We start from the raw sequence: 12,791 nt of genomic DNA, 5'->3' as shown, positions 1-12,791 counted from the left end.
ATTAATTATTCGGGCTAAAACAAAATTATCTTAATAATCCAGACATAAAAAATTAAAATTAAACTAAATTTAATTAGTTTAATTTGGTGGTAGTAATGGGCTTCAGACTAAAATAAAATAAAGGAAATCACTAATACGAGATAAATCAAATTAATATCAGATTAAGGGTAATTTGTATCTTATTAATATGAACCGAAAAATAACTTTTAACTAAACATAATAATTATTATTATTAATACACACATTAGATGATCAATAAATTATATTGTTCATCAGTACAATTGTTTTTTTCAAATAACTCTTATAGTTTATCGATTAAGTAATAAACTCTCTAAAATATATTTTTATTAAAGTTGCAACATAACAGAAACATTGTATTTTTATTCTTAAAAACTATAAAATCGCTATAATATTTTTAAAAACCTATGAACATATACTCGTATTAATATAATTATCATGAAGTCATATCATTTAAAAGGTTAGAAATAAACAAATTTAATGAACAAATTTTAAAATTTTAATTCAAAATATTTTATTTAAAAAACTATATAATATTAAAAAATAATTGTACATCCGTGCATCACACGGGTTTTAAGCTAGTCGGTTGGCCGGTACTTGCTGAAATTACTCAATTACCCTTACTTAATTATTTTATTATAATTGGCCAATTGGTTAGCGGAACAATTTTAATTTTTATTGATATTAAAGTCAACTTCCTCTATCAAATTAAATTTTATTGCGTATCGAACTCTATATCATTATAAATGATATTAAAGTCAACTTCTTCTACCAATTTAAATTATATTTCATATCGAGTTCTACATTATTTTAATTGATATTTCTGCTTAAAATAAATTTAACCGAACTATTGAACTAGAATAAACAAAATAATTTATATTATTCTTCCCGTAAACAAATAAATTAGATAATTGATCTAAATAAACACAAAATTTAAAGTAAAAATATAATTTGACAAATTAAAAAACAATTAAAAAAAATAATTCATTGGTCCAAACGAAAATAAAATTATCTTATAAATCCGGTCTTAAAAAATTAAAACTAAATAAAAGATAATCAGTTGGATTTGATCGTTGTAACGGGCCTCGAGTTAAAAAAAAATAATATAAAATACTGATTCGAGATAAATCAAATTAATATTGTCTTTTTTTAAATAGCGCTTATAGTCACTAAATAGTGTCTTTTTAAGTTCTAAAGAGACATTGTATTTTTACTCTAAAATAATAAACTCGCTATAATAATATTTTTTCCGGGTACCGAAGCTATTACCTTAAATAAGTTTAAATGTTCTAAAAAAACTGCGAACATATATTTATTAAAGTATTTATCATGAATTCATATTATTTAAAATTTTCAATAATCAAATTTAAGAATTCAATTCCAAATTTTTAAATATATATATTACTATATTATATAAAAGACGAAATATTGAAATTTTTGGCAAGGTGCCTGTTTTTTAGTACACGTTGAATTTACTGAATAACCCTTATTTTATTTAAAAGTTTTATTAGCCTTAGTAATCGAATTATAATAGAAAAAAGAAATAAAATTTGTTTTCAACTATAACACGAAATTTTATTAGCCTCAGTAATCGAATTATAATAGAAAATAATTTAATATTATTTTCAACTATAACACGTTGCATTTTTTTGTCTCAATTCAAACAACTTGTCTGGATATCACGGACAAGTTTATTAAATAAAATAAAATAAAAATATTATAACCACTAATAATCAATAAATTACCTTCTTTAGCTACTTAATTGTTTATTTATTTAATTATTGTTTTACTTAAAGACTTTGTTAAGTTTCTTGACTTTAGTCATCCATAAACTCTTAACTGCTTTATAAGAATAAATTAGCATCATCATCCTTATTCCTCGACATGAACAACAATCTCATCTCATCATTTATAAAACAATACAAAAGTCAATATCAGTTGCACCTCTGTTGTAGATATATTTTATACGGGTTCACAATAAAAATATTTATTTTATATAATTTTTACTATTAATGTAAAGACAAATATACTTAAAGTAAGCATTATCTTGCAATTCAATTACATAAACAAAATAAAAATTAATTATTTGATTTTGAAGTCAAATTATTTATCTATCTATATTATTATATTAAATACGAAACTTTACGGTCCTTCCTTCAATTACATAATTGTCTTTTCTTAAAAAAATAATAATTTACTCAATTGCTCTTAATTAATAACTAACCAATTACCTTTATAAGTAAAATGAGTTGCCTTTTTTATCTTCACCAACTAAAACAACTCTTTCTCAATAAATATTTTAGACAATTCTTTTTAATCTTTCTTTTTTTGAAATACATAAAATATATTGAGTCAAATTGGGACAAAGCCCATACAATATTGAGAGAACTAGATCTACAACCCATAAATTAGTATATAATAGACAAAATATTAAAAGTTTGGTTGGTACGATCCTTCCTTCAATTACATAATTGCCCTTAAAAAATTCAATATTTTACTCAATTACTTTTACTTAACTTAATTAATATATAACTTATTATCTTTATAAGTAAAATACGTTGCCTTTTTTTCCACCAACTAAAACAACTCATTCTCTACAAATCTGTAAAATTCGTAATTTTATTTTTAATTTATTTATTAGAAATTAGATATTAATTTGTCTAGATAAATATTTTAAAATTAGAATATTCTGAAAACATTTTGTGCAAGGTAGTTGATTTGTGAAAAGATTTGTTATTTGTGAAAATAAGTGTAAGAATAATTTAGAAAATCGAAATTTTTTTAGTTTAGGTAATTGTGTGTATCAAATATTTTATTTATGGAATTTACTTGGAGAGGTTGTAAATCTTTAGGAGGAAATATTATTATTTCCTAGTTGAGATATAGGGTTTTGTATCGTTATAAATACACCATATTCGTATTCCTTGTTTTTATCATTAAAATTCGTAGGACTTTCTCAGCAAAAATCAGCTGTCTTGTAAAATTCGTAGAAAATTCATCGTAAGTCAGAATTCAGTGATTCTGGACTTTTCAGAAAGGTCTTTTCGTTATCTTCAGCTTTCGTGTTTCGTGTTTTTCAAGAAAATATCGTTTAGAGGGTCAAAAAGAGTAAATTCAGATCTGGTCAGGCTTTGAGGTAAGTACCTTTTGACTTACTTTTAAATTTCCGAAAAGATATTTCAGTTCTGTTTTTAATTTCATATAAGATATAAAAACTTTGATTTCGAAATTATAAGATATAAGTATTTGTGAATTTTAGAACCCAGTCTCTACGTTTTCGAACCGTTCGTAATTTACGCTATAGTTCCGGAACTAGCCTTAGATACCCTTAGTAGGCGCACAAGTGTGCAACTTTATATACCTATTAAGGGCGCGTAATTATTGAACTTTAGATGCCGACCACTGGCAAAGTGTGGTATAAAGAATAAGAATAAGAATTAGATGCCGGCTACTGGCAAAGTGTGGCCGTAGATCAAGACTGTGGTATTTATAAGAATTATCGTTTCGTTCTGTTTTATTCTGCTCAGATCTGTTATAAAATCTGTACTGTTATAAATTATGCTCTGTTCTGTTTTAAATTCTGAATTTTAAAATATAAAACTTTGGGTTGGATTTATTTTAGAAAATGTTTTACAAAATTATTATTGTTTTAAGAAAAATCGTTTTATCAAAACACCCATTGTTTTTCTGTTTAAAAGTTAGTCAATTTGTACTTGCTGAGCTGTGTAGCTCACCCCTTTTAACATTTCAGGTTCGGAATTTGGAGCATATTAAGATTAAGGAATGAGAACTATGTGGAGATCTGTGCTGCTTCGTTTTGTGCTATTTGAATTAGAATAAAGATTTTGTTTTTAGAGAATAAATTTAATTATCTGTTAGACAATTATTATCGGATTTGTGGAGCTGCGTCTCTATTTTTATGATTTTGATTATTGAGTTTGACCGCTGCTTTGAATTTCGTGATCTATTAGAATTATCGAGTAATAATATATTTTATTTTTAGTTTTCGATTTAGAATTTAATAGTCCGGAAGTGCGGGTCGTGACAGTTGGTATCAGAGCAGGCTGTCCTTCGGAGTGTATTAGGTATGGGACTAGTACATTCCCTAGGATGCGATCCTTTAGACTATCGTATAGGTCTTAGAAAATTATTTTGGATTTAGGGCATTTATTTGTGTGATTATTTGATATGTTTGACTTTTGTGTTTTTTTTGATTATTGACTATAAGTTTAGAATTTGTTTTGTGTGTTCTAGTAAAGATGGATGGAGAAAATCAGAACAACAATGAAAATCAGGGCAATAATGATGAAGGAGGAAACGTCTTTGACCAGCTGGCTGAAACTCTAGCTGTACTTGTGAATCAGCAACCGAAGCCCAACATCGTCTCTCAATTCAAGCGTTTGAACCCGCCAACTTTTGATGGAGCTACAGACCCGGCTATCGTTGAGATGTGGATCCAAGAGATGGAAAAAGCTTTCGGACTTCTGGGGAGCAATGAGGAACAGAAGGTGACCTTAGCTGTGTACCAATTGCAAGGAAGCGCTTACGACTGGTGGCTTATGGAAAAGAGGAAGAATGAGACGACAAATCTTGAAGAAAATCATGAACCGTACACTTGGGCAAAGTTCAAGAAGGCTTTAGAGGACAAGTACTTTCCGAGAACAGTTCATCTGCAGAAAGAGAGGGACTTCATTCGACTTCAACAAGGTGGAAGAACCGTCATTGAATACGAAGCAGAATTTGCAAAGCTTGCGAAGTACGCGTCGACCCTAGTAGCAGATGAGAGCAGTCGAGCACGAAGATTAGAGGAGGGACTTCGAAGTGACATCAGGAATTCAGTGGCGTCGTTTGAACTTCAGACGTACGAGGCTGTCCTCAACAAGGCGTTAGTGATCGAAAGGGGCTTGGCAGAATCTGAAAAGGCGTCTGGCAGTTGGAATAAGAGGCGGTTCACTCAAACTAGTGGGCAATCTTTTCAAGGGGGACCACTCAAGAAGCCACACGTGTACGATAACATCGGGGGTCAAGGTGATCGAGAGACGTGTACCAGGTGCGGCAAGAATCATCCGGACAAAGTCTGTCGTTGGAATACAGGTGCTTGTTTTCATTGCGGAGAAGTAGGACATAAGATTTCGAATTGTCCGCACAATCCGCCACCGCCACCAAGGAAGGAAGCAGATAACAAGATGGGCAAAGGACGTGTGTTTCAGCTGACAGGAAATGACAACTATCGCAATTAAGGTATGATTTCTTTTCTTTAGTGACTTATTTAATTTATTTATGTTATGTGAATTTGGGGACCAAATTCTTTTAAGGAGGGAAGAATGTAAAATTCGTAATTTTATTTTTAATTTATTTATTAGAAATTAGATATTAATTTGTCTAGATAAATATTTTAAAATTAGAATATTCTGAAAACATTTTGTGCAAGGTAGTTGATTTGTGAAAAGATTTGTTATTTGTGAAAATAAGTGTAAGAATAATTTAGAAAATCGAAATTTTTTTAGTTTAGGTAATTGTGTGTATCAAATATTTTATTTATGGAATTTACTTGGAGAGGTTGTAAATCTTTAGGAGGAAATATTATTATTTCCTAGTTGAGATATAGGGTTTTGTATCGTTATAAATACACCATATTCGTATTCCTTGTTTTTATCATTAAAATTCGTAGGACTTTCTCAGCAAAAATCAGCTGTCTTGTAAAATTCGTAGAAAATTCATCGTAAGTCAGAATTCAGTGATTCTGGACTTTTCAGAAAGGTCTTTTCGTTATCTTCAGCTTTCGTGTTTCGTGTTTTTCAAGAAAATATCGTTTAGAGGGTCAAAAAGAGTAAATTCAGATCTGGTCAGGCTTTGAGGTAAGTACCTTTTGACTTACTTTTAAATTTCCGAAAAGATATTTCAGTTCTGTTTTTAATTTCATATAAGATATAAAAACTTTGATTTCGAAATTATAAGATATAAGTATTTGTGAATTTTAGAACCCAGTCTCTACGTTTTCGAACCGTTCGTAATTTACGCTATAGTTCCGGAACTAGCCTTAGATACCCTTAGTAGGCGCACAAGTGTGCAACTTTATATACCTATTAAGGGCGCGTAATTATTGAACTTTAGATGCCGACCACTGGCAAAGTGTGGTATAAAGAATAAGAATAAGAATTAGATGCCGGCTACTGGCAAAGTGTGGCCGTAGATCAAGACTGTGGTATTTATAAGAATTATCGTTTCGTTCTGTTTTATTCTGCTCAGATCTGTTATAAAATCTGTACTGTTATAAATTATGCTCTGTTCTGTTTTAAATTCTGAATTTTAAAATATAAAACTTTGGGTTGGATTTATTTTAGAAAATGTTTTACAAAATTATTATTGTTTTAAGAAAAATCGTTTTATCAAAACACCCATTGTTTTTCTGTTTAAAAGTTAGTCAATTTGTACTTGCTGAGCTGTGTAGCTCACCCCTTTTAACATTTCAGGTTCGGAATTTGGAGCATATTAAGATTAAGGAATGAGAACTATGTGGAGATCTGTGCTGCTTCGTTTTGTGCTATTTGAATTAGAATAAAGATTTTGTTTTTAGAGAATAAATTTAATTATCTGTTAGACAATTATTATCGGATTTGTGGAGCTGCGTCTCTATTTTTATGATTTTGATTATTGAGTTTGACCGCTGCTTTGAATTTCGTGATCTATTAGAATTATCGAGTAATAATATATTTTATTTTTAGTTTTCGATTTAGAATTTAATAGTCCGGAAGTGCGGGTCGTGACAAAATCTATACCTTTTAAGTAAAACATGTTGTTTTCTTATTTTCTCCAAATAAAATAAATCTTTCTCTAAAAAATATTATGGACAATTCCCTTTTAATATATAATGATTATCCATTTATCAAACTATACTATATTATAATAGACAAAATATTAAAATTTGGTAGTAGGTCGGTACTTGCTGAAATTACATAATTGCACACCTTATTTAATTTATTATTTTAACATAATAAATTATATAATATTACAAAAGAATAGACGGGGAAAAAGAGAGTTTTACCGTGAATTAATTAAGATTCATGTTCACGACTCTCAAACTAATGTTGATAAATCAAATCAACATGAACTATACATATTTTTCCAGGGAATAGTTCTCCAACATTGGTAAAAATTGTTATATATGAGAATTGAACCTATATTTTTTAGCGAGTTTATTAAATTATTTTTTTTCTAAAACCTAATTATTATAAAATAGGTATTATAATATAATAAAAGATATATTCAGATTTATTTATTCACACATACTTACAAATTTAACAAATATAATTAATAAAATATTAACATTAAAATAACAATTATTTAAAACAACCGTGCATCGCACGAGTTTAGACTAAACATTAAAATTTAAAAATTTGATAATCGGTCGTTACTTGGTGAAATTACTTAATTGTCCCCACTTAATTAATTTATTATTTTAACATAATTATCTTATATAATGTTATTGTTAAAAATTATGAAATATCTAAAACAAAGTTATATAAACCGGATACATTAGGCGAGTATGAGACGGTATTTGTATATAACATATATTTTGTATTTAACTTGTAAAAAAAATTAAAAAATTGTTAAATTCTAAATAATTCGGATCTTTCCAATTTAGACCCGAAAAAACCATGCCCACTTCATGAACGAAAGAAAGCCTGTAGGGGTCAGACTTAGGTACCTAAAAATATCCATATATTTTTTAAAAGTTCGACTCGATCATGTCAAAGTCAAATCCTAATGTCAAATATATTCACCTGACAGATAACAATATTGAGAAAAATAATCATTTTTATTTATTTCATTTGAATTGTATTATTATTATTATTATTATGTTTAACATGCTATATTTTTAGAAGAAAAATTAAGAAATAAATAAAGAGTATCAAATTTATATGAAAAATAGAGTAATAAATGAGAAGAAATGCGACTTGTATAATGGGAAGACATGATACTTACCTTGTGTAATGAGTTTTACTATAATGGGAAGAAATGGGACATGTATTATGTATCACTAGGAACCTTTGCCCGCGCGCTTCGCGTGCTAGCCAAAAAAATTATAATTTTGCTATTTATTATGATTAGTGCTAAATAAATTAGTTTATCATTTCTTTTTATGATTTGAATATTTTATTTTTTGATGATAATTAAGGTGTCGAGTTTAGAAAAATGTATCTCAAATAATATTGTCATGAATAGTTGCAATATGATGTTAGTTAATTTTTTTTGTTGTAAATATATAATAAAACATAAATATTTCAAGTTAAACAATACCATGAATTAATGAATGTGGGTTATAAATTAAATTATTAAAAAATGTATTGATCCGAAATTGTGTCCAAATTAAAATATAATTGACACATCTCCTATTTTTTTATCAGGCTTCAGCACAAAAAAAAATCGGTTATCATTTTGTAGTACAACTACAAAATAACCATCACTTTAATACAAAATGGAGGAAATATGTATTGTTAGTCACGGCGCTCATTCTATTACTTCATATTCTATATGTTTCATTGCAACATTAACTTTTAATCATATATGGTATTGCATATGATAATTTTGTGTATATCTTTAAATTTGTTGAACAGTAATAATGACTTTGATTAAATAATTATTCTAATCTGATTCCATTCATTCATGCATTTTTTTTCATAACATAAAATTAAATTGCTATTAAGTAAACATATAGTGAGATAATATTTAACGATGAAAATGAAACATTCTAGATCAGAATTGAAAATTGGGGATTGAGCTTAAGTTGAAAATGTATTTAGCATCAAATGTTACAATCATGCATTTGATAAATCCATATAATACTTAAACGCACAACAAACATTCTGCAATCCAACCTCTATCCAACCTGTATTTATATTTATTCAATTACTTCCTCATAATATGATCAGATGAATTTTTTTCTTTTATTTCTTTCTCAATATTTTTGAAATTAAAATAAAATCAAAATAAAATTTTTATTGACGGCTTCTCGGCGTCGTCGTGTTTTACAACTGGAATGGTATAATAGAGAATATATAATAATTTTAAAATTGGAATTAAATAAAAAAATAATAATATGTATTGACAATTTCTTGGTGTCTTCTTCGATGAAGCATCGTGTTCTGCACTAAAAAGGTATAATAAAGGATATACAATAATTGTTAAAAACATATGTATAATTTTGATATAAAGTATATGTATAAAATATGTCTATTTCATAAACACGTCTGAATTAAAAAAGAATGTGAAATTAGTAGTGCACAATTTTGATTATTAAATTTTATAAAAATCTGATCAAATTAAATTATTACTTAATCAATTTTAATTTTAATTTAGTTTTCAACTTCTTTTTATACTTATCTTTAGTTTTAACAATATAATTTTTAATTTCATTAAGACTAAAGATATAATATTTAATTAAATAAAAATTATATTACATTAAAATATTTCATTGACTTAATAATTTTAAAAATTTTAAATAGTATTAGAAGTAATTATATATAAACGTATATTTTTTTGAATAATAAACACCCTGATAAAATTATAATTATTAAAACCCCGTCTTCGGCCCTAAATCGCGTTTTTAGGATAAATATCAAATTTAAATATTAATTAGCTATTTTAAAAATGTAAATATAATTCTATTTAACACTTTTATGCATTTAATTAAAAAAAACAAAATTACTGTATTAAATAGTAGCAACATTAAAGTATAGTAAATCCCCGATAAAAAATATACATATATACTAAGCTTATGATGTCTATAAGGTATAATTATATCCCATACTATACTTGGGAATATTGCAATATTCATGGGTTAATTATTTTCCGGTCTTGGAGTATAAGGAAAGTATTTCATTAATTTTATTTAGCTCTTTTATTTATTTTTCAATTAAATGATAAGTTGGGGTTTACCCTCTTTTAAATTATTAATAAAATATGATTTAAACTTGGACAAAAAAATACATAAGATTAAAAGATTGAAACTATGATAGTAACCCCAAAAAACAATTTGAATTATTCAAAATTCACTTGACATAATCAACAAAATTTAATCACATTGTAATTTTTACTTAAGAATAATCTAAAAATATATCATAACTAAAATAATTTATTTATATATTTTCTACATTAAAGATATTAAACTTAATAACAAATTTTATATTTTATTTTAAAATTTTATTATGTTTTCTTGAAAACTATAATTTATTATATTAAAATTAAATGGAGTAAGCTCCTATTTAGAAAAAAAACAAATATATCTCAGTATCTCTATTAATATTATGTTTCAGGTCCTAAACTTTAGTTTTAAGTGTTTATATTTTAAACCTCTTAGAAACCATTTGTGCTACTCTTCTATCAATGAAAAAGCTTTTTGAAAAAGATATATGTAAGATTGTAAGAATGCTACTAAATATTTTTTGAATATACAGTTTACTAAAAGAAAAAAAAAAGAATATACTAAAAAAAAGAATAGGAGAAGCAATTGTTAAATTTTACATATAGGATCCACAGATTTCTATTACTCAATGCTTAAAACTGCTTATAATAACAACCTTAGCAAAACATATTAACCTACACATTCTTCTGCATGTTTGGCTTTTCCTAAGATAAAAGTGTTCTTTCCAATTCCCTTCGCTGCATAGGCGTGCCATTGGATTTCTAAAATTTTGCACCATAACATCCATGCTCATCCAATATATCACATTTATTGATATGCTTGACATGAGTCTACCCTTCTTGGATCCCTCAATTCACATTTGCCCAATAAATCCTTAGTCTTATCTTTAGCATACGAACCACTGTAAGTCACGATGTTGGACACTGAAATGGCTGCTTCTACATAGCAGCATTAGTTAGCCTTAGCGTCCAAAATTTCACCAATACCAAGGGATAGTGTTGTAGTCAAGGACTTCCAAAGTTTCATTTTATTTGTCATTCCATATATTTTAAACCACAGCTACACCCCCAAACCCTCATAACATAAGGCATGTTAATCCATGCGATCCTGATTAGCTCATCTGCTTTTCTATTTAGAATTTTTTTGAACATATATCAAAACAACTTCTAATTTTTGCATTGAAAAAATATAAAAAATGTACATATAGAAGATAAAGATTCATAGAAATCTCTACAGCAAAACCATGTCATGATAAATGACTTAATTATAGAAAATTAGATTTATTATACACAATGTCAGTAGTATAACAAAAAAAATCCAGCAACCACAAAATTAATAAGACATACTGAAATAAAAATCCAAAAATTCTCCCCAAGCCACCTTCGTTGGAACACCATTACAGTATCTATATCCATCAATTTCAAATATAAATAGCTCCCTTGAATATATAATCAAACAAATCAATAACAATTATGACAAAAAAATGCTTCAAGCGAAGTTGTTCACCAGTATCAGTAATTAGTAATTAGGAGGAAAAATATAAATGATTAAGCTTACTTTATATTTAACAAAGCTACACTAACAATCAAATAGTGAAGAAATAAGATCTACCTTACAACATAAAGTTAATTACCCTACATATAATTTGCAATAGATTTGTAATATGTGCTTGCTTAAAACAGAGGTGAGGGAGACGAAGAAAAAGAAGCATTGGACATGTATATCATACAAATATTAATGCATGGCATCCAACAGTGACCACGCCTGAGTAGTCCCTGCAATCTGTGTGAACTGAAAAATTTATAATTCAACAATCTAATCCTGCATCTATAGAATCTAACATATTAAACAACACAAAGGAATTTCAATATTTTCATTTATAGATAAAAAAATCTTCATTGTTCATCCATAATAGTAAGAAATGCATGAGTTGCAAGAGCAAATAAAGTTAACTGCAAGACCTTTAAAATCATTAGGCTTGGCAATACTCGAGCTCAGGGGTAGAGAAACTACATCCTTTAGATAACTTGAAAGATCCGTAACATGAACAATGTGAACATTTATGTCAATCTAAATCAAGTGCAACATTTAAAAAAGCATAATCGTACAAAAATCCATAAATGAAAATGAAAATGAGAAATTTACTAACCTGGAGGTCACAAAGTTGCTGCAGTTTGCATATTGCAACTTCCTAAAGAAATTTTTACAATATTAATACTTTATGTAAAAATAGCTCGAGTTCAATGACAGTTTGCAAATATAGATGCTGCTTCAAGATCACCAACATCGATAATGCTTTTTATACAATATTACAGTTTACAAATAATTATACCTGTTGTATTAAGATTACCAAGTTCTAGTAGATAGGCTCGCTAGCGATCATTCATTCCCTCTTTTACTGGAATTAGCAGTTCTTAAACCATATATACAACAACCATCAAGATATTTCTTACCACTTGCCTCTATGTAGACACGTCACTGGGTAATGTCAGACTTATTTGTTGTTTTGAGGGAGTCCTCACCTCTCATCCTAATCTTACTCCCGGTTTCCATCTCCATCCTCTTTTATGTGTTTTATTTTGGTTCAATTATTAGGCCAAAGAAGTTATATGCTGAATATTTCTTAATTGGTACATATAGATCTTCACAAATAAACATGTTTCGTTCCTCCCACATCAATAGGACTTTTTATTTTTTTCACAAAAAAACCATGTTCCTCTTCGCAAATAAATGCCTCAAGCACTCCTGGTACACTGTATTGGCCTCACCTCCAATCAAAGTGTGCCCCAATATGAGTAAAGTGTTTCACGTGCCACTCCTTCGCTAACCATCAAACCTCTGAAACTTA

The 12,791-nt window shown here is 27.7% G+C and overlaps 1 protein-coding gene across 1 annotated transcript; it reads left to right on the top strand.

Annotated features, from left to right (window-relative positions):
• The first annotated feature begins 4,277 nt into the window (after positions 1–4,277).
• On the top strand, positions 4,278–5,258 carry LOC141703958 (uncharacterized). The gene has a single exon (XM_074507333.1). The coding sequence runs from the start codon at positions 4,278–4,280 to the stop codon at positions 5,256–5,258; it is 981 nt and encodes a 326-aa protein (XP_074363434.1).
• Positions 5,259–12,791: the final 7,533 nt, after the last annotated feature.

Source organism: Apium graveolens, chromosome 2, assembly GCF_009905375.1.
Source record: "Apium graveolens cultivar Ventura chromosome 2, ASM990537v1, whole genome shotgun sequence".
Classification (NCBI taxonomy): Eukaryota; Viridiplantae; Streptophyta; class Magnoliopsida; order Apiales; family Apiaceae; genus Apium; species Apium graveolens.
This window is presented reverse-complemented; position numbering and strand designations above follow the sequence as displayed.